This window comes from Podarcis liolepis, assembly GCF_965112155.1.
Source record: "Podarcis liolepis genome assembly, chromosome: 15".
NCBI classification, from domain to species: Eukaryota; Metazoa; Chordata; class Lepidosauria; order Squamata; family Lacertidae; genus Podarcis; species Podarcis liolepis.
In genome coordinates, this window is record NC_139566.1 from 35651294 (window position 1) to 35674538 (window position 23245).

Genomic DNA, 23245 nt, shown 5'->3' on the forward strand with positions numbered 1-23245 from the left:
CTTTTCCCCTGATGGGACTCAAGGAGGCTTACAGTTAAAAATAAGACCCACTAAAAAACACGGGTGGAAACCATTTTTAAAAATTGATAAAATATATGTATACAAAACATATTAAAACCAAACCAATAATTACAATAGAGACAGCACGGCACCAACCCTTTCGTTAAAAGCAGTCAGTTACCAAAAGCCTGTTGGAACAAGAAAGTGTTCACCTGTCGGTGAAGGAGGGAGCCAGTCTAGATTCTCTCGGGAGGGAGTTGCCTGCATGTGGGAGCAGACACCGAAAAGGCCCTCTCCCAAGTTCCTACCAAGCGAGCACGTACGGATGGCAGGACTAAGAGAAGGGCGTCCTCATTTTAGAAGAAGAAGAGTTTGGATTTGATATCCCGCTTTATCACTACCCTAAGGAGTCTCAAAGCGGCTAACATTCTCCTTTCCCTTCCTCCCCCACAACAAACACTCTGTGAGGTGAGTGGGGCTGAGAGACTTCAGAGAAGTGTGACTAGCCCAAGGTCACCCAGCAGCTGCATGTGGAGGAGTGGGGAATCGAACCCAGTTCACCAGATTACGAGTCTACCGCTCTTAACCACTACACCACACTGGCAGTTACACTATATAAAACTACAGCAGGAGTGTTGACCCCTTTTCAGCTCAAGAGCCACATTCCCTTCTCGCCAATATTTCAAAGGCCGCATGCCACTGGTGGGTGTGGCCACAGGCAAAAGTGGGTGGAGCAACCACTGAAAATTTTTGCCTTTGTAAAGGAGGCAAGTTTCGACACACACATACACACAAACCTCTATTCTCCGTCCAGATTCAAGGACATATTCAAGCACTCAAGGAGGCAGAGAAGTAAGGTTGGTGAGGTGTATGGTCTGTGAAGAGTTCTGAGAGCCAGACAGAAAGGCCTGGAGGGTGATATTTCGACCCCCAAGTTCCCCAGTCATAAGCTGACATCCTTATGAGTCATTTATTTACTTTTATTACCATACTTTTCCATGTATAAGACTACATTATTTTCTTTTAAAATCATGCTTAAAAGTGGGGGTTGTCTTATACATGGGTAGTGAATAGGGTGAACGTTTGATTGGTTGCTGCCATGTCTGTCAGCGGCTATTGGGCATGTTATTGGTTGTTGCGTCAAGGGCTGGTGTGGATTGGCTGACGCTCCGGCAATTGGTTGGGGGATTGGCAGCTTTTGCTGGTGAGGGGACAGGTGATAGGCAGATTTTGCATTGCGCGCGAGTGATTTTCGGCAATCCCCCCTAAAAAAAGCTGAACAACCCTGTGCAATCTCCCCCCATTTTATTAAAATTGAGTTCTCAAAAATAGATGGGAAATATACACAGAAAAATATGGTATTTTAAAACACTTATATAGACACATACCTTTTGCTGAAGGAACTGCTCCTTGACCTTCTGGGTTTGCTTCTTGAGATTGGCACTCTCAAGCTGGAGATTTTCTACCTATGGGGGAGGGTAATAATATCAATATTACTTGGGCACTGGACGAGGACTAGAGAAGTGAACTAGTTTTGTGGCATCCAGAATTTTCTCAGGTGTAATTTCTATAGCACATGATCCCAAAGTGCACCTGCTGTTTAACAGCAACAGGCAGAACAGGGGAAAAGAAGGGGAAAGTTGCTTAAAAGCCACTCTGGAACATAAGTGGCATATAAATTAATTAATAGGTTTTTTTATAATGGGAATTGTGGTCTAATAACACCTGCAGGGCACCACATCGGCCATGCCTGTTATAAAAGGTTTGTGAATTTTGCAAGAAGTTCTGTGAGGAATGATATTAGAAATATTGCAAAAATGGAGAAGGAGACATGATATGTTAAGAGATGTAAAGGCAATATTAAGTTAGGAAATGCGTAAGAAGTGATTAAGACGGAGGATTATCAGAGGTGCTGATGGAAGTCCAATAAGAATGTATTTGTGATATATTGTGTGGTATGTTTTATAATTTTGTATGTTAAAAACCAATAAAAATATTTAAAATATATATATATATATAAAAGGTTTGTGAACACTTGCTGTGCAGGTTGCCCTGGCTTACAGGTGTGTTGATGATTATAAGTGCATAAAAGAGCAGAAACGCAATTAAGAAGTGTGTATTACCTGGCTTGACTTTACAACTATTTCTTGTCTCAGCTGCTCCAGGACATCTGATGCCGCCTCAGTGCTCTCTCCTAAATGTTGGACTCCTTCCTTGAGTCCTTCTTTGCCAGCTTTTGCTACCTGCAAAGCCACCTCTAGGACAATCTTCTCATTCTGCAAATACTGGATAGTGTCGTCTTTTGAGGTGGCTTCCCCCTGCAACTCTGTCAGCCTGGCCTCCAGCTCATCGTAACGTGCCTGGAGGTCGCCCAGTGACTGCTCTCGGGTCTGCAGAGTCTCCTGGGTGGCAGTCAGCTGCTTCATGAGGTCCAGCTGCTCCTGCTGCAAAGCCGCGACCTGAAGATCTCGTTGATGCAACGTCAATTTCAGCTGAATAGAAGGAAAAATGTGTTAGGGTGTTCTCCCATTACGAATGCACACATCACATACCCAGCACTTAAGGTCTATAGAGTGGGAGTGAGGAACCCATGAACCCTCCGGATGTTGCCTGACTACAGCTCCCATCATCCTTGACTGTTTGCCATGCTGGCTGGGGCTGAACGGAACTGGAGACCAACAACATCCCGGCAGGCACAGGTTCCTCATCCCTGAGCCTAGAGTACTATCACCTATGGCAAAGGTAGCCAGCGTGGTATCCCGAGATGTTGTTGGACTACAACTCCCATCATCTACGACTACTGGCCATGCTGACAAGGGCTGGTGCGAGTTGTAACCCAAAACCATCTGGAGGGAACCAAGTTGGCTATCCCAATCCAAGGAATTAGGTCAGCGGCAGGAAGGAAAAGAACATTTCCTGGTGTTGCATTCTATGGAAGTCAAGGTGCAGAATTTTATGGCCAGGATGCTCATCAGAGCAAGATTGTTTGAGCATATTACACTGATCCTGGTCCGACTGCACTGGCTACCAATTAGTTTCTGGGCCTATAGAGCCTTAAATGGCTCAGGACCAAAATACATCAAGGACCACCTCTTTCCATATGAACCTACCCGGACCCTGACATCATCTTCTGAGGCCCTCCTTCGTGTGCCTCCTCTTTGAGAGATCTGGAGGGTGGGAACACAAGAACAGGCCTTCTCTGCAGTGGCTCCCCATCTGTGGAATGCTCTTCCCAGGGAAATTTGCCTGGCGCTTTCATTACACACATTTAGGCACCAGGCAAAAACGTTCCTTTTTAACCAGGCCTTTGGTTGATCTGATTTACATCCTATGCCATTTTAAAATGTGTTTTTTTTGTGGGGGGGGCGCTATTAGGTTGTTTTTATTTTTATTATGTATTTTGTGGTTTTATATTTTGATTTTATTCTGTGAACTGTCCTGAGACCCCTGGGTACAGGATGGTATATACATTCAATAAATAAATAAAAAAATAAAAAAATAAGGAAGGTGTAATACGTTACTGTACAGTGGTGCCTCGCAAGACGAAAAGAATCCGTTCTGTGATTCTCTTCGTCTAGCGGTTTTTTCATCTTGCGAAGCAAGCCCATTGAATGATTAGCGGATTAGCGCTATTAGCGGCTTTTAGCGGCTTATCTGCTGATCGGATCAGCTGATAAGCGGCTTAGCGGCTTAGAAAAGGGGGGGGAAGGAAAAAAAAACCAGCAGGAACTCGCAAGACACTGTTGTCTTGCGAAGCAAGCCCATAGGAAATTCGTTTTGCGAAGCACCTCCAAAACGGAAAACTCTTTCGTCTAGTGAGTTTTCCGTCTTGCGAGGCATTCGTCTTGCGGGGCACCACTGTATATAAGAAACAAAAGAAGTAATAAAAAATACAGTTAAAAATCCTACAGCATCTAGCACAGTGCATTGCAATTGCTACAATAGACAAAAAAAAACCCTAAGTGGTCCCCCTAGACCTGCAGCAATTTTCATGCGGCTTGGAGTAGGGGGTTGGAATTTGAAACCAGTGTGCTAGGCAAACAAGGATGATGTGGAATGTAGACGTGTAATAGATGGGGACGCGGGTGGTGCTGTGGGGACGCGAGTGGCGCTGTGGTCTAAACCACTGAGCCTCTTGGGCTTGCCGATCAGAAGGTTGGCGGTTCAAATCCCCGTGACGGGGTGAGCTCCCATTTCTTGGTCTCAGCTCCTGCCAACCTTGCAGTTCAAAAGCACGCCACACAAAAAAAGTTCCAGTAGATAAATAGGTACCACTCCGGCAGGAAGGTAAACGGCGTTTCTGTGCGCTGCTCTGGTTTCAGTGTTCCGTTGCACCAGAAGCGACTTAGTCATGCTGGCCACATGACCCGGAAAAACTGTCTGCAGACAAAAGCCAGCTCCCTCAGCCTGTAAAGCAAGATGAGCGCCGCAACCCCAGAGGTGTCTGCAACTGGACTTAACTGTCAGGGGTCCTTTACCTTTTAATAGATGGGGGACTCTAGGAAGCAGCAGTGGTGGGAATTAGAAAGCGAGAGAAGAACTGTATTCAGATAAAAATGCCCTTTGTTGCTACTACCAAATGGCTGGTTGACGGGTGGAGGCAGCTACCTTATCCTCACAGCTGGCTCGTCATGATCAGCATTTGCCTTCCACCAGAATTTTCAAAAGCACTTTAGAAAGAACTCCTGTTCGCTGGATTGCATCTCCTGCTTCCAGTTTTGTTTTTCTCCAATCGTAAGATGCAAACTATAAATATGCTTTTGCTAAGCTTTCTGTGAAAAGCTCTTCGCTCTACCAGCTGCATATACCTGCTCTAGCTCCTGCTCCAATATTGCTGCAGAATCCGCCATTTTCTGAAGCTGCTCCTTCTCATCCTCAAACTCCTCCAGTTTTCTCTGCAAGTCCTCTTCCACCATGGTCTTAGCCTCTTGGATCTGCAAGAAGGCTGCTTCCTGGTCTAACATGTCAGCCTGTCAGGAAGAAGCAGACAATTCTAATGAGTGAAAGAAGAAGTGGCCAACACAATACAGGCAGGAGTTTTGGGAATCAAACAATCCAGTCCGTCATTCTCTTAATAAGTTATGTAACCTTAATCAAGATTGCTGAGATCTGAAGAAATGACTCTTCAGGCCAGTGTTGATGTTAGGCTATACATATGGTTGATCTTCCACTTATTCATCACCCCAAATATTTTTAACATTAAATTAAACCCCACCCCAGATACCCCAAATCAGTCCAATTACTAAACCCCAAATTACTGCAAATTAATTTCCACCCAGATGATCCAGAACCTGCTCCAAAAAAATCACTCACTTACCACATTACCCCCTCCAAATTCAATAAATAATGTGCATTCTTATTTTTTTGGGTGGTACAGGGGGGCAGGGGAAGTATTTTATGACAAGGTTGTCCTATTATTCATTTAAAAATTTATTCAGACCAGAGGGCAAGCTAGCAACTGAACAACCACGTGCTGTACTGCACCACATGCTGTACTGCAAACTGAGACTGCAAATGCCCCAGGGAGGCAGAAAAATGGTGTTGCTTCTTTATTTCCCCTTGGCCTTGCCCCACTAACTATGAATGATGATTTTCAATCCACACAGAAACAGGCAGTGGCAACTGAAATCTCAGAGACCTGACTTCTCTCCAAGTCTTCTACTCTGTAAGGGATTTTTGTTGTTTTGTTTAGTCGTCTTCGACTCTCTTGTGACCCCATAAACCAGAGCATGCCTTGGAAACTCTCACTTTCTTCTCAAAGCTGCTCCTTTTTTATGTCCATGGAGTTTTCTTGGCAAAATACTGGAGTGGACTGCCAGTTCCTTCTCCAGGTGGATCGCATTTAGTCTAAACTCTTGGCTATGACTTGTCCGTCTTGGGTGGCCCTGCACAGCATAGCTCGTAGCTTCTCTGAGTTATTCATGCCCCTTCACCACAACAAGGCATTGATCCATGGCTGTATGGGATACGATCAAGCCAAAGCACTCATTAAGCAATGTGTAGCAGACACAGAGCGCCAACTGGATCTAGCCAGGACCCCAACTTTTATGGCCAATGAATCCATCAGGTACTCTGCCTCCCGCGTGGCATATCTAACTAATTTTGAAGTCCCTAAGCACCGGAGAGCCTTTACCCTGGCACGATGTCGTGCCCTCCCCTAGTCTGTCATTGAAGGTCGATACAGGAAGATTGCTTACTCGGAGAGACAATGCCCCTCCGATTCTGGACAAATAGAAACAACAGAGCATGTGCTTCTCCAGCGCCTATACTATAGAGACATTTGTATTAGCCTCAGCTCCCCACTACTTTGGTTTATGAACTTAATATGTTCCGGAAGTCCGTTCTTAAACCAAAGCGTTCTTAAACCAAGGCGTGCTTTCCCATAGCAGCGCGGGACTCAATTTACAAATGTAACACACTCAACAGGAAGCGGAACATGTTCTGGTTCCAAGGCAAAGTTCACAAACCAAAGCACCTACTTCTGGGTTTGCAGCGTTCTTAATCTAAGTTGTTCATAAACTAAGCTGTTCTTAAACCAAGGTACCACTGTACTCCATAAGTACCCAGGACGCACGGGACAATTCTATACCACTCCCCCACCCCCAGCTATTTTTAAGAAAAATCATCCCCCCAAAATGGACATTTTAGCCATTTCTGCCCAGACACTGCTTCTGACTGCAATATTCTTGCAGTATTCTAAGCTGACTGCAGTATTCTAAGCTATTACAATTCTGAAGTTTTAGAGATCCCCATATTACAGGAAGTACTAAGAGAGTCCAAAGAAAATTCCTATGATGTTTACCTCAATATTTTGCAACTGTGTAGCTATACGCTCCTTCTCTTTGATGGACCTGTGCTGAGTCTCTGTTAACTGATGAGAGAGTGTTACGTTCTCCAACTTGAGATGTTCCAACATGCCCACCTGGGTCATTTGACCAGCCTGTGAAAGGGGAAAGAAAAAAAGCCATACAAAATGTTGGTTAACAGCAGTTCAAAGGGGAAGGGAACTGAACCAGTCGGGTTAGGATTCATGTCCTCTGTTCCGAAGAAATATACAAATATTTCCTTTTATTGGACATGCTTCAGAGGCCCTGCTCTCAGAGCCATCTCACGATATTTGAGAGATGGGAACAATGGACAGGGCTTTCTTTGTGGTGGTTCCATGGCCTTGGAATAACATCATGATCAAGGCTCCCTCTCTGAGTGTCTTCTGCCAGAAACTGAAGACATTCCTTTCCAGTGGGCCTTTCAATGCATGATTTTAGCTGCCAAATGTTTGAATGACATCAGGACCAATGCCGGATACCACCGCTCCCAATTGACTGTATCTGGACAACCATCTCTCACCTTCTTAAGAAGCTGGGATATGCATGAATATTTTCCCTGCCAGCACAGCTTCTCTGCTCCTCTCTTCACCTAAAGCCATGATTAAACCATGAAGCCTATAGTTCCTCATTTTGTCCAATCTTGGAAATGCGTTACCAGCTTTGGAAGAAGCCACAATATTAAACCATGGTTTGTTGATGATTTTAATGCCCAACTTGTTCCAAAGCTGGTAACCATAGTTTCCAGGGTCACACAAAACAGGGAACTATGGTTAATCAGATGTTTCCCTGTCTAATCATGGCTCCTGACAAAGGGAGAAGGGGCTCTCATTTTAATTAAATTATCTTTGGGGTGTCCAACTAGGGTTGCACCACATCTTAGGTTTCTAGATGGCAAGACACCAATTGTCTAATTCCATAGTGGCCTAATTTGGCCCTAAGTGTCAAATACACATGGAATCACAGAATCGCAGAGTTGGAAGGGACCTGGAGTGTCAACTGGCCCAACCCCCTAGATTGCAGGAATCTCAGCTAAAGCATCCATGACAGATGGCCACCCAACCTCTGCTTAAAAACTTCCAAGGAAGGAGAGTCCAAAACCTCCCAAGGGAGACCATTCCACTGTTGAATAGCTCTTGCTGTCAGAAGGTTTTTCCGTATGTTTGGTCGGAATCTCCTTTCTTCTAACTTGCAGAAGAAAGGAATATTTATGTATGTCTATACCAAGGGTTGCCAATTTGGTGCTCCTCCAGATGTTTTGGGTCTACAACTCACACCATGCTGGTTGAAGCTGATGGGAGCTGGAGGACAACACATTAGTTTCCCCTGATATATATAGTTATACATGCAAATAACGAAGCAATGGTTTATTGAAATATGTTGTGTGTTGTGGTGGAAGACCACCAGGGCAAATCACCTTTCAGCTGCTGAAGCTCAATAGGTGCGTCCTGGCCAAGCCTCTCAGCCTAACTTACTGGGGAATGGGTGTAGCTCAGTTGAAGAGAAGCTGCTTTGCATGCAGAAGGTGCTAGGGTTCAATCCCTGGCATCTCCAGGTAGGACTGGACAAGAACCCTGCCTGAAATTTTAGAGAGCCACTGCCAGTCAGTGTGCAAACTACTAAGACAGCTTGACCATTGGTGCGACTCAGTATAAGACAGCTTCCTCCATCTCAATTACAAGATATTAGGCGCGCACCGAGAAGTGCCACAGCAGCTAACAAGGGAGAGTCCCCCTTACCTGTATGTTTGCCATCTCACTCTGCAGCCTAACCCTTGCCTCCTGAGCCACAACCAGCTGCTGCTGGTACCAGTGCCGCACTTTCTGCAGCGACGCAATCTCTGTTTGAGACGACTTCAGCTTATTGGTCAACGTGGTGCGGTCCAGTTGCACTTGCTGGAGCTGACTTTGCAACGAGGAAAGCTGCTGTCGGAGATCATGAACTAAGAAGCCAAGGGAAATCATTTGAAAGGTTATGAAGGTCGATCAGCAGCAACGATCAAGCAACAAGCATCTAATTTTATAGACATTTCCACCCCACCTTTAAAAACAATTACTGTAGTTCTTAAAAGGTAAAGGACCCCTGACAGTTAGGTCTAGTCGCGAACGACTCTGGGGTTGCGGCGCTTTTTTAAATTACTGTTTTTCGATTACATGTTTTATGCTTTGTTGCAGTTAAGTCAACTGCAATATAGGCCTCTCTCTGATTACAGGAGAGCTGCAGAAGCTGCAGAAAAGGGCAACACAAATCTATGATCGCTAAAGTGATTCAGGCACCCGCTGAAAATATTTTTTCTGCTTGTATATTTATTTTTTTTAAGCTCCTTATCGGCCTTACCTTTGCTTTAATGATGATGGTTTTATAGATTTATTTGCATCTATCTATCTGAGGGACACAGGTGACGCTGTGGGTTAAACCACAGAGCCTAGGACTTCCCTATCAGAAGGTCAGCGGTTCGAATCCCTGCGACGGGGTGAGCTCCCGTTGCTCAGTCCCTGCTCCTGCCAACCTAGCAGTTCGAAAGCACGCCAAAGTGCAAGTAGATAAATAGGTACCACTCCAGCGGGAAGGTAAACGGCTTTTCCGTGCGCTGCTCTGCTTCACCAGAAGCGGCTTAGTCATGGTGGCCACATGACCAGGAAGCTGTATGCCGGCTCCCTCAGCCAATAAAGCGAGATGAGCGCTGCAACCCCAGAGTCGGTCACGACTGGACCTAATGGTCAGGGGTCTATCTATCTATCTATCTATCTATCTATCATCCATTTGTAGATTTTAGCGTTGTTTTCTCTACCATTTTATTACTACACTGCTGGGAGGCCTTTCAGATCAAGCCATTTAATAAATATTTTAAATAAATTTACAAAGTGCCGCTCGATAAATAATGACTGTTAAGAATAAAGAGAGCAGCACCTACTCACCTGTGCTATCCCTGCTGAGGACACTTTTCTGCATGTCTTCCACTTTCCCCATCAGTCTTTGGTACTGCTCTTCTGCCACCTGCAGGTCATTGTTGGAGGCAGCCAGGCTGGCATTCTTGGCCTCCAAGGCAGTCTGAAGTTCCGCCATGGCTCTTTCCAGGTCCCAACAAGACTGCTTCAGCGTGGCCACCTCCGAGTTCAGCGAGTCTTGCTTCTGCTGGCTGCTCTGACTGTGCTCCATCTGGGACTGAAGCTTCATGTTCAACGCAGCAAGCTGGGTTTGCAGTTCCGTCTTTTCTTTGAGAGCCTGAACAAAAAACAATGATTAAAAAATAATAATTTTAAAATGATGGTTTCACAAGGCACCGGAAAAATCAAATGAGGTTCAAAGGATTCTTCAGTACCTCCTTAAAATCCAGCTTTTGCATAATCTTCTACAAGTGTCACCCCCAACTGAAAAGAAAACCCCACCCCACCCTAACTCCTCTACAATCTCTTTTCTCCTCAGTGTAAAACTACAGCTTGCAACCCCACAAACTATTTATTTTATTTATAGCCTGCCTTTCTCCCAGTACGGAACCCAAGGTGGCTCACAAGATGCCACAGAATTGCACACCAATCCGTTATAAATATTGAAGAACAATTAAATAAGCTATAATATAAAAAAGCAACACCAAATCAAAACAACTTAGAACCATTTACGCCACCCACCCTTAGAAGTAAAAGGTAAAGGGACCCCTGACCATTAGGTCCAGTTGCGGCCGACTCTGGGGTTGAGGCGCTCATCTTGCTTTATTGGCCGAGGGAGCCAGCGTACAGCTTCCGGGTCATGTGGCAAGCATGACTAAGCTGCTTCTGGCGAACCAGAGCAGCGCACGGAAACGCCGTTTACCTTCCTGCTGGAGCAGTACCTATTTATCTACTTGCATTTTGACGTGCTTTCAAACTGCTAGGTTGGCAGGAGCAGGGACCGAGCGATGGGAGCTCACCCCATCGCGGGGATTCGAACCGCCAACCTTCTGATCGGCAAGTCCTAGGCTCTGTGTTTTAACCCACAGCGCCACCTGCGTCCCTTCACCCTTAGAAGACCCTGCCGCAAAAGCCAGTTAGTGGCCAAAGGCCTGTGGGAATAAAACAGTATTTGCCTGCTGGCAAAAGGATAACAAAGAAGAGGCCAGGCGAGCCTGCAGTGGTAGGGAGTGCCACAATCTGGAAGCAGCGATGGAAAAGGCCCGCTTTCATGTCCTCACCAAACGTGCCTATGAGGCTGGCGGAACTGAGAAAAAAGCCTCTCTTGAAGATCTCAAAAGCCGACAGGCTCACAGAGGGAGATGCTGTCCTTCAGACAGCCTGGAATCAAGCTGTATAGGCCTTTGTAGGGAATAACCAGCATTCTGAATTGTGCCCAGACACAGACATGCAGCCAGTGGAGACGTTGCAATAAGGTGCTGCAGTAAGGTTCTGCAATAATCTGCCTGCAGCATCTTGGACCACTGAAGTTCCTGAACACTTTCCAAAGGCAGACACACATGCAGTGTTTTAGAGTATACCAAATAACAACCACAACAATTTATTTATATGCCACCCATCTGATTTGGTTGCCACAGCCAATTTGGGTGGCTTCCAACAAATTAAAACATTAAGCACAGTAAAACATCAAACATTAAAAACTTCCCTATACAGGGCTGCCTTGTGACTAAGGCATGTGTCCCTGTTCCCAGATCCGACATCTCCAGGAACGGGTGCATATTGTGCATGGGTTTTAAATATACAAGCACACTGCCAGCTGCTGCCGAAACCTGGGCATCTACACTCAGGGTTGAATCTAGGAGTACATCCAAGCTGCGAACCTGAGTTGTCAGAGGAATGTCAACCCACCCAATACAGGTTGAATCCCAATTCTCTGATCTGCCTTTCCACCAACTAGGAGCACCTCTTTCTCGCTTAAACTTCAATTTGTTCAGCCTCAGCCAGCCCGTTACTGACACCAGACACTGATTTAAGCCCTGAAATAGCATTCTCACATTTAGATGAAAAAGAGACAGATTGGTGTCATCAGCATATTGGTGGCACCGAACCCCAAAACTCTGGACATCCTCTCCCAGCAGTTTCATATGAAGGGTGCCCATTCCTGCTTTAAGTAGCCTCAGTAACATCCTGTACAGAAGGGGTAGCATCATTTGTACCTCATTGGCTTCCAATGACAGCGCTTCAAGCTGCCCTTCGAGACGCATCTTCTCTTTGAGGACCTGCAACATTTCGTCATGCGTGCCTGCGATAGAACTCTCCATCGATATACTGGGGAGAGACAAAAGCGTGCACACACTTTATCAATGTACACGTTGTGCCAGTGGCATACATGGCTATTTCGCAGCTCATGATATCGTCCCTGTTATTTTCTTATTTGGAGCATTTGTACCTGGCTGTTCTTTCAACAACAACAAAAAGGCTCCCAGAGTGGCTTACATACAATGAATTAAAACGAGACAGTCCCTGCCCACTGGTTTAAAATCGAAAAGATTTGACACAAAAGGAAAAGGAGGACGGGAGAGGGGAGAAAAAGCAAAAGCAGGGACCAATTCTTAAATTAAGTGATAGCCCCTTACTGAAATACCACCAGGATGGAAAGAGTACAAAGGCAGGAGCAACATGATGCAGCTGAATGGACGGGCCTTGTTTCCCAATAGATTCTCCATAGAGAATCTCCATGAAATACTAAGGCAATCTGATTGTATTCCAACCCTCCTTGCTGACATGCCGCTGCTGCTGCCGCCACCACACCCCATGAGTGCAGCTGCCATTTGAAAACATCAAAGTGACACTGCATCATGAGCCTGAAGCGGGATGATGGCACAGGAGGATGACAACGATGCAATGTGGGCCATTGCTAAATGCCCTTGGGAACTCTTTACAGCCAACCTACACTTGCTCAGAAAAATTAGTTCCTTTTGAGCATGATGGAGAGTAGATTTTCTGAGCCCTGCTAATGGACACTTTAAAAAAACTATGGGGTGTTTAATATTTTTATTTCATTCAGATAACTTTCGAGCCAAAAGGATACCTAAAAACTGGCCATTAATTTATAAGAAAGATGGAAGGGAAAGAACAGCAACCACAATCGGCATTGCAATATTGACCACTTGCTAATTCTATACTTGTCCTAAAGAGATGGGCACTGAGAAACTCATTATAGTATCATGGGCGAGTAAGCTTCTGAGAACCAACAAGTAATCCCATTCTTAAAAGGGCTAAAGTGGATAAGTGCATCTAGGGCAGGAACCCTTGCGTCTCGTTAAGTGCTAAAAGCTGGAAAGATCTATGCATGGATTAAATACTTAATGGGTTGTGTGAGAAGGATGCTGTAAGGTTCATAAACAGGGGGACACACTGAAGATCCTCTTCAATGACAAAATGCTGAATGCGATTCAGTCAACCACCTGACACAGAAAGAGGTCAACTCACAGGGGCAGTCTGGGTGCATATTGTTCACTTATTACTTAAGGCATTTATAGCCAGCCCTCTAGGCAAAAAGGCACTCGGAGTAGCTACATACTGAGTCACATCATTGGTCATTCTGGCTTATCTACACTGATTGGCAGCAGCTCTCCCAGGTTTCAGAAAAGGAGGCTCTCCCAGTCCTACCTGGAGATGCTGGGGATTGAACTGGCAACCTTCCGCATGGCAAAGCGGTCATTCTGCCACTAAGCTATTGCCCTTCCCCAATGCACTGCAACTACACTTACTCCATGCATATCCCACCTTTGTTTCATGATGGATCTCATGGCAGCGTACACTAGGGATCTGTAGCTTTGGGAAGAACTGCAAGCTCAGTAGCAGACTGTAACACCTTGCACGATGAAGGTCGCAGGTTCAACTCCTGGTGTTCCCAGGTAGGGCAGGGAAAAGCTCCTGCCTGAAACCCTGGAGAGATGATGCTGGTCAAAGCAGACAATGCAGGATGAACGAGGGCCAATGGTCTGACTTGGTATAAGGCTGCTTCCTACCTTGCCAGGGACTCTCCCACCCAAGCTGCTGCCTACTAGCCATGATGGCTCAACGCTGGCTCCAGGAATCAAAGGCAGCATATGTCTCTGAATACCAGTCTCTGGGGAATGGTAGCTGTGATCATGCCCAGCTTGTGGGCTCCCCAGGAGGCACCTGGCTGGCTGCTGTGGGGACTAGAGGGGCCTTTTGGTCGGACCTATCCGGACACTTCTTGAGAGCTGCTGTGAGTCAAGGTAGGCCAGGGATGGGGAGATCAGAGGCCGTCCAGATGCTGCTGGACACCAACTTCCATCAGCCCCAACCAGCATGGCCAGTGGTCAAGTGTGATGGAAGCTGTAGTCCAACAACATTTGGAGGGCAACACGCTCCCCATCCCTGGAGTGGACAGCACTGAGCTTGATGGACTTGCCAACCAAGTCAGCACAAAGCGCCTTCATATAACAGTCCAAGCTAATGCTCTTCACAAGCTGACTGCACACTGCAGAAGACGCCACAGCACCTTTCACAGCAGAGACAGAGGTATTCCTTCACAGACAAGACAGAAAACTATTCCCTGGAGTTTCAAAAGTTTGAAAGCCACTGTAATGTACTTACCTGCTGGAAATGCTGTCCCTCCTGCTTCTCACTTCCCCATTGACTTCCTGATCGTCGGGATGGTGCTCTGTCGCAGCAGCAGCCTGCAACACTTCCCTGATGGAAGGAAACTGTCCAACTGCATCCAAAGGGACCTCCTGGCCATTGACAGTCAGCGAAGTGCCCTGCCTGCTTTCGGAATTGAGCAAAGCGCCATAGGGACCCCTTCCCGATAAACTACTGTACGTAGAACTGTCGCTCTCGTTGCCGTCCAGCTTCAATCCTACTTCACTTCCGTCAATATCAGAGATGCTATCTCCGGCCAAGGAGGAATTCTCCAGCCGGTCATCTGGATCAGGGGTTAGCCTGATCTCAGACACAACAGATGTCAGGCTGCTTCGATTCTGCTTCAGGGAGCCACTTGGTGAATCAAGCGGAACATGCCCTTCTGCATCTTCAGTTCTATAGTCTGCCAGAGACCGGATTCTACTTGACCTGTTAGATTTAGAACTTTTCCTTTCTTTTGATTGTGTCGGAAGCCCCAGGCTTCCCAGTTTTGGTCCCCGCGGGACGCTGGTTCGCAAGAATGAGTATTCTTTTGTCATAGACACAGTGCTGGCCCTTGGCAAAGTCTCTGGATGTAACATCAGCTCAGGATCGAGGGTACTGGAGGGACGGCTTTTAGCTGTAGACTGCTTGGACAAGAAAAAGAAGATGACAAGCAGTAGTATAAATGGAATGCAATTTCTGATCACCAAAGTCTTTTATTTTAAACCAATCAACTGCCCGCCATGTAAACAAATGGAAATCATCATAGAACGGCAACCAAGGTTTCTTTTTGAGGTTCCTGAATGCAAAAGTCAGTCTCCTCCTTTCAGTGCGAGAACTTTAAATGTAATACTTCAAGTTTATATTTAAATTTAATATTTAAAGTTCCAGCTTATTCTTCCTTCACCACCAGATTTAGGGATGGCAAACACCCCCGCCACATCAGTATGGTTAACACATCAAAATGGCTCTACCTGAACAAACAAGTGTCAGGCCAATCGGTTTTGTGAAAGATCCATGGGTGGACATCAGTCTGGTTTGCACATCACACGAAGTCAAACCATAGCTAAGAACGTGGACTCTGAGAGAGTGAATCTCAGCCACTCTGCTCCTCCTCAGTCATTCTGCTGTTGTGCTGCACTGAGCTGAGCTGAGCCATGGCATGACATGGTGTGTTGTTTGAACAACATGCTACACCAAACAATGGCTTGGTTGAGTGCAGCAGGTGGACACACAAGGAGACCACCCATTCAAGTTAAGCCATGGAACCAGGTCATTGATGAGACAAATACTGTTGTTTTCAGTTATCTGTGATTGTATGTAACGGAAATAGGGAGCCTGTGGCCCTTGAGATCTTGCTGGACTGCAACTCCCATCAGCCCCAGCCAGCATGGCAAATGATCAACGACGGCAGGGCTTGAGAGTCCAGCAACAGGTTCTCTATTGGCACACCAGAGTGAAAGTCAAAAAAGCATCAGCCTCAATGGCAAATTGTCCGCTAGCTTTTAATATAGATGGGAGGGGAAAGTAACCTTCTAGGGCATGCACACTGTATATGCTCAGAGAATAAAGAGGGTGAATGCATGCTCACTACTTAGCACACTACTGGCATGTCCATGTGATATGGTAGTGTCATCTGCCACCCAACACAGAGTTATGGCTGGGGCTAGCCACAGCACTTCCAAACTCAGGGTACTGCAGTTAATTATAACTAGAATTAGTGAAAACAAGCCAGGATCAAACCATAGTATACTCGTACCTTGGAAGCCAAACAGAATCTGTTCGACTTCCAAAATGTTCGACAACCAAGGTACAGCTTCCGATTGGCTGCAGGAGCTTCCTGCACGCAACTGGAAGCCACGGAAGCTGCGTCGGACGTTCGGCTTCCAAAGAACATTCGCAAACCGGAACACTCACTTCCAGGTTTGCGGTGTTCGGGAGCCAAAATGTTTGACTTGCAAGGCGTTCAGCTTCCAAGGTATCGGATCCTGGCTTAATGACCAAGAAAGGGTTTAAACAAACCACAGTTCCTCAGATTTAGATGTCACAAGGAACTGTGGTTTGTGTAAAACCATAGGCAAGAGCTTCTGAAGAAGATAGGGGAGTGATGGGTGCATAAGCCCAATGTTCACCACAGCTTGTTCATATAGCAAGAGAACATGACATGGCTATCTGTTACTTCTGAATGGGGCCCGTTGTCTGTGAAAGCTGCTACGGCTCTTGGCCTTAAAAAGGGCTGAATGGATATATGTGGATCACACTGCTGCAATGACCCCCTCCACAAATGGAGCCCATCCCACAGCATCACCTCAAATGATGCTTTGCAGCACCAAGGAGCAGTTTACAGGATTTCCCAAGTCATTAGAATTCACAAACACCAGAGAAACCACTTGCTAGGCTCTTACTCTCTCCTGGTGCCTTTTTACACGATACTGTTTGAGCTGTTCTTCAAGGCGCCTTCTTGCCTGAAGTCTGATTTGCTCTTCCTTCTCTAAAGGGAGAGAAGAATCAGCTGAACCTACAGGATGAAAGACAGGTTTTATGTAATTAGATGTGTGTGTGTCTATTACTAGGCTGGGTAGAAATGTATGTTTCTTAGCAAAAATTAGGGAAGAAGTAAAAACAGCAAGAGAGACAGAAAAGTGACAGTTCTTTCATTTCAATTACTAGACTGAAAGGTTACATGCTTTTTGGGGGGAAATGAAGTTAATTTAGTGAGCATCCAATGAGGCTTCTATCTACCAAGGCTTAACAGTACCCATTCTGTACCCTGCCCAGAATGGGACCCAGTACCTCAAAGACACCAGCAAACAAAGACATTTTGGGATGCACCATGAGATTGTTAACAATTGGTCATGGAGAAGATGCAGCTCAAGGGAACAAAGACATCAATTCCAGCTCTTGGGTTTGACTAGTCAGCAAGACCCACCTCAATGTATAATTTGGTTACATCTGAAGATTCCGCTTGCTTTAAATTGGACACAAAGCAAAGCAAATTGGACGCAAAGCAAATTCAGAATCCTCCATTTTTACATCCCCACAAGGGTCAGGTCAGTAGAGTCTCCTCTTACAAAGGAGGAACTGAGGCACTGTGGCAACCTCAGGTCACTGTGAGCTGAGCAGAGGCTTGGATCCAGATTCCCAGGCTTCTCCTCCAACTGGCTATCCACTGAAATGCATCATCTCCCGATATAAGTTGTTCATAAAAAGCTGGCTTCAGTCCCGCTTATATGTGAATTGCGTGGAAGGACTGAGCTGGGAGATGCCAAACTTGTTTCCGTAACTCAAGGGCTAACCAACATGGGGGCCTCCAGATGTTGCTGGATTCCAATTCCCATCAGCCCCAGCCATTGTGGCCAACAGTCAGGATGATGGGTGTTGGGAATCCTGCAACATCTGGGGGAGGGCATTATGTTGACTACCCCTATCTCAAGACTTACTACAATATTCATGCAGATAAGCAAAGCATGCGGTTTTAGCCAGGTGAGCGTGCAGCTGAAAAACGTGCCCCAAACCCCAACGCCTTGTGTAAGCACTGATATTAAGAGTGCACAGTTTAGGATCCACAGCTCTTCAAGCAACTTGTTCACAGCTCCCTCCAGATTAAGAATACTGCCTGTTGCGGAATCCTAATTGCCATGTTTTTATTGGGTTGAGGGAAGGGGTGGGCAGCCACAGGACAAGTTGACTGAACTGTGGTCTCGTGTTTAGATTTGAAAACGGATTATTACAGTCACTCTCAGTGGTGACATCCCACTTGTAGAAAGCTCTCCACAAGAAGGTTTGTCTGACCTTAGCAAAAGTTTCACCCCCAAGTATTTTAATTATGTGCTTTTCTTCTCTGCCAATTGTTTGTTTGTTTTTTTAATGCTGCTTGTTTCATATTTGTTTCATTAAAGGTAAAGGTAAAGGTAAAGGGACCCCTGACCATTAGGTCCAGTCGTGACCGACTCTGGGGTTGCGGCGCTCATCTCGCTTATTGGCCAAGGGAGCCAGCGTATAGCTTCCAGGTCATGTGGCCAGCATGGCTAAGCCGCTTCTGGCGAACCAGAGCAGCGCACAGAAACGCCGTTCACCTTCCCGCCAGAGCGGTACCTATTTATCTACTTGCACTTTGACGTGCTTTCAAACTGCTAGGTTGGCAGGAGCAGGGACCGAGCAACGGGAGCTCACCCCGTCGCAGGGATTCGAACCGCCGACCTTCTGATCGGCAAGCCCTAGGCTCTGTGGTTTAACCCACAGCGCCACCCGCGTCCCAATTTGTTTCATTACATTAACTTTTAATATTATGGACCATTTTAAGAGGTGAGATATAAATGCCCACAGATAAATAACTAGCTAAACCTCAAGTGTTTTGGGCTTTTATCTAAACAGGTGATGTTGTTCAGGGTTACAGGCTTGTAAGTAAGTGCAACAAACAGTTATGAGTCTGCAAAAAACATAACAACATACTAATATACGTAGTCTGTATTCTCATGCTGGCCAAGGAGAAGATTCCAGTAGAAAAAATATAGCTTTCTACCAAGTAGGCAATTCATCTCTCCACTGCCAGCACTTTTATTCACCTGCATGGAATTCCTGGTCACCTATGGCAAGCTGTTAAAATACAAGCCTGGCTTTATACAATATAATTATTCTGAATTTGCACTTGTCTAACTGGAATGCAAAAAGAAAAAAAAGGAAAGCAATAAAGGTCCTTTGTTTTTAACAGTGTTTTAATGGCAACATTTATTCAGCCCAACAATGTTAAGTAAAGTAAGTGTGTTAAACACAGAGTCACAAGCACCAATTGCCACAGAGCAAAATTACAGTATCAGATCAAGCTTTTTTGAAGTGATATTTGGAGACAGAGTCTGCAGAGGCCAGGAGAGTAATGGAAAGTGGGGGAGGGAGCTTTTTTTTTTTCTTGGAGCAAGAGAAAAAAACAGGGGGCTCTGCCATAAACAGATGCTTACACAATTTGGTTTCTTGCATGGGAAGGCTTAGTTTGAGGGACTGCAACGCTTCCTTCCTAAGCACTATGCCCTCAGCACTAGCTCCCTGAGACGACTTTAGGTTGTCATGGAAACCGGGCACACCTGGAGCTGGTACTTCCCCACGTGGGCTGCCGTTGGGGTCAGAAGAGACAGGGTAGCGAGATGCTGGTCCATTCGCACATGGCACCTCACTGCTGTTTGGAATCAGGCATTCCCCTTCAGCTGGTGCTTTGCTGTCATTTACACTAGTCACTGGAAAAGAGCAGAATATTGGGTTGCACTAGGTTCACATCCCTTACAAACTTAGGGGTGGAAAGATGGGTCTCCAGTCTGGTTCCCCTTCCTATAAAGAGAGGATATCCTAGGTCTTTAAAGCATCCCTGCTATAAGAAACACCTTGGCAAAGGCCCACCTGGTTTGACTAGCCCGGGACCTTTGGCTGTTCAGAATAAAAGCACTGGGAACACAGGAAGCTGCATTATACGAAATCTGGGCATTATCTACCCTGACTGGCTGCAGCTCTCTGGGTCCTTAAGCAGAGCTCTGTCAAATTGCCTGCTCCTGACCCTTCAACCAGACCTGCTAGGACAAGGATGGGGGAATTCAGGCACAGGGGCCTAACGCAGATGGCCATCTGGTCCTATCCAGCAGGGCTCACCTGATTTGATTCGATTGGGTTATTTAATTTCTACACCACTTAATATATTAAAAATATGTCTCAGCGATGTACAAAAAACTAAAGCAACAACGGGCAACTTAAACAAAATATTACAAAAATACGCAGCTACAAAGAATGTACATTAAAAATTAAATATATATTCAGTTTCCTTCTGACACACCACTACCCTCAGCCTCTGGATTCTCACCCAGGGTCTAAACCAACTCTCAGCTCACCAACCACAGCAGTGGTTCTCAAACTTTTTTCTCTGTGTCACCCTTTCGGAATGAAAATTTGCTCGCACTGCACCAAATTTATCACTTGATGCTCTTGCTCTTGTTTTGAATATAAAAAACAGATACTATACTACACTGAAACATTTGAATGTTTTTTTGATGGTCCTTTAATCTTCTTGCCACCCTTGTCATCCTCTCCTGTCACACCAGTGTGGCACACCATGCCCTTTAGGAACCACTGCACTAAAATCTCAAAACGAGGAGAGATCCTGGAAACAGTGGACATCACCTGTGTCTCTTGGCAGGCCCAAAGTGGGATGGCACTTCCTCAGGTTGTCCACTGCCCGCCTTATGTCCTTAGCCTGACTGCGCTACCTTCAGAAACACATTCCTCGCAGCAACACAAATCTGATCTGCAGAAACAGCTTACCATGAAGGCCATCTCCTTCTGCTGGCCGCTCCAATTTGGCCTCCATCTCCACAGGCTGCTCAGAGCTGTAGGGGCCCCCGTTGCTGGCTTGCTTCTCCAGCAGGATCACCGAAGAGTCCATGGCAGATGCTATTAAGATGCGGGGGAAATATTTCCCCAGCTGAACAAAACTCGCTTTTCAAGAGAACTGCCGAGTCCTGGTTCTATCCATCAGAAGAACTGCCAGCAAGGAGGCTGCGCAAGAGGACACAATACCAAGCTTCTCATCTGTAGTTTTACAGCAGGCAACTCAACTCAGTCCAAGTCCGGTCAGCAGGCAGCTCAGGATTTCCACGAGATCATTACTGTAGCCTGAAGGGGGTGAAAGCAATTACTAAGTTGCGTCACTCTCTAAAGCAGGCTTCCTCAGTCTCGACCCTCCAGATGTTTTTGGCCTACAACTCCCATGATCCCTAGCTAGCAGGACCAGTGATCAGGGACGATGGGAATTGTAGTCTCAAAATATCTGGAGGGCCGAGGTTGAGGAAGCCTGCTCTAGAGACAAAAGGGCACTTTATTTTTTGTAAAAAAACACACACACAAAAACCCAACCCATTCTGTTACAGGGGAACAATCACATGCAGTATTTAAACCAATAGCTAACTGATTCTCTTTATTTGGACTCTCTATATAGGGAAAATGGCACCATCCATACACAAGAGGGAAATAATAGCTGGCTTGACAGAACCCAAAGGTTTCTGGAAGTAGGAAGAATTTTTGGGGGGAGGGGGGACCATGGGGAAGAGGGAACCCCAAAACAGTCTAGTGAGGGAATGCACATACTCAGCAGCCCCATAACATGTTGGGGAGGGGTTGGTGTTTGTGTTGGGAGGGAGAACAGAAAATGGAGAAAGGGAAGGAGAATGGAATGGAGTACAGTGGTACCTCGGTTTACAAACTTAATCTGTTCCGGAAGTCCGTTCTTAAACCGAAACCATTCTTAAGCCGAGGCGCTTTCCCCAATGAGGCCTCCCGCTGCTGGTGCCCTTCTACCGTTTGGCTTCTGTTCTTAGACCAAGGTAAAGTTCGCAAACCGGGACACTACTTCCGGTTTTGCGGAGTTCGTAAACCGAATAGTACATAAACAGGGCTTTCTTAAACCGAGGAAAGATTATGGCTGGCTAGCTGCAACTCCACACTGCGGCATTCTGTTCGAGATCGCACTTGTGTCCATCGAAAACCTAGACATAAACATTCTTCTTGCGCTCTAGCATGTCCCAGACACAGAACCCTTGGCAGATCTACATGCAGATGAAGGGGCAGGAAATGCCTTACATGGGATCCACTGCCACAAGATATGTAGGTGGCCACCAAGACGCCTACAGGAAGCCCACTAGCAGAAAGAAAGCTCAGCAGCACCTCTCCCCAGTGGTGATCCCATTAACTGGTATTCAGAGGCATCCTGAAGATGCCGACCGAAGAAGCAGAGCTTGGGCTTAACCTCCATTGATTTGTCTACTCTTTTAAAGCCATCCAAGTTGGTGGCCATCAACTTGTGGGTGTTAATTCACTCCTATAGAGAAAGAGTAAAAAAGTAATACAATTAATGGGGAAATCTGCCCTCTCTTCTGAATTCTGCATGGCAGGTCCATCATAGGCAGGGATCCTATATCTCTATCATACATACACATACAAATTTTCCAATTCCAAAATCTCAAAGTGCTGCACCATCCAAACAAAAATCATTAAAATAAGCAAACAACCCAGATAATCATAGAACATAGTTGCAGCAACTGCAGCAGCCAGAATCAACAATAACAAAACACCCTCCTTGAACTTGACTCGGTGGCTAATTGGCAGTACAGGGGTTGTGCAGCAGATGCCCCACTGAGCAACCTAGCTGCAGCTTCTGAGCCAATCTCAAGGGTAGCTCTTCACAGAGCACATCACAGGAATCCAGTTGTGAGGTTACCCTCAAGGTTCCTAAGCGTGAGTCACAACAGCTTAGACTATCCCAGCCCAAGAATGGTATTAATGACTGGGTGATCATTATCATAGACCGCTGGCTTCTTTAGATGTTGTCGCACAACCTCCTCTTTAAGGGTGGCTGGAGTAATAATGCATCCACCACTCGCTTGACCCACCTGCCTAACCTGAATGGTGGGGAAGAACTGGGAGGACACACGATACAGCAAATAGCTACAAGTGTTGTGTCTTAGGCACCATCAACTGAAACTGGTACCACAGAACTCAATCAGGGGATCTCAAACGGTGGTCCATGGCAAGCTTCATTCAGACAGTTCTGGGTCTGTGAAGAACAGTGGGAGCAGCAATTGCGGAAGGTGAGCACAGTGCATTAAATATCAGATTTTAAATTGTATTCTTATTGCTCTCTCTTTTTCTTCTATTATGTTTTATGGTTTATTATTGTATTGTATTTTATATTGTACTATACAGCATTCGAAATGCAATATAAAATAATACAATACAGAAAATGAAAGAAGCAATAAAAATGCAATTTACAAATACAAGATGGGTGACACCTGGCTTGGGAGCAGTACATGTGAAAAGGATCTAGGAGTCTTGGTTGACCACAAA

At 45.8% G+C, this 23245-nt stretch overlaps 1 protein-coding gene across 8 annotated transcripts in view; it reads right to left on the reverse strand.

Annotated features, from left to right (window-relative positions):
* GOLGA3 (golgin A3) overlaps positions 1-23245 on the reverse strand; it is a 60956-nt gene that overhangs the window by 33347 nt on the left and 4364 nt on the right. For 4 of the 8 annotated variants that reach the window (XR_014519419.1, XR_014519420.1, XM_083476356.1 and 1 more), the window contains exons 2-12: positions 20669-21019; positions 19324-19596; positions 16774-16886; positions 14342-15012; positions 11929-12040; positions 9743-10049; positions 8564-8766; positions 6803-6940; positions 4809-4970; positions 2124-2492; positions 1389-1466 (exon numbers count right to left, since the gene is read on the reverse strand). Coding sequence is in view for 4 of the 8 variants with exons in the window: in XM_083476356.1 (XP_083332482.1) it covers positions 1389-1466; positions 2124-2492; positions 4809-4970; positions 6803-6940; positions 8564-8766; positions 9743-10049; positions 11929-12040; positions 14342-15012; positions 16774-16886; positions 19324-19596; positions 20669-20789 (2547 nt within the window). In the remaining 4 variants the exon portion in view is untranslated. The remainder of the gene's footprint in view (positions 1-1388; positions 1467-2123; positions 2493-4808; positions 4971-6802; positions 6941-8563; positions 8767-9742; positions 10050-11928; positions 12041-14341; positions 15013-16773; positions 16887-19323; positions 19597-20668; positions 21020-23245) is intronic. The other 4 variants (XR_014519417.1, XM_083476357.1, XR_014519418.1 and 1 more) reach the window with 2 other exon arrangements.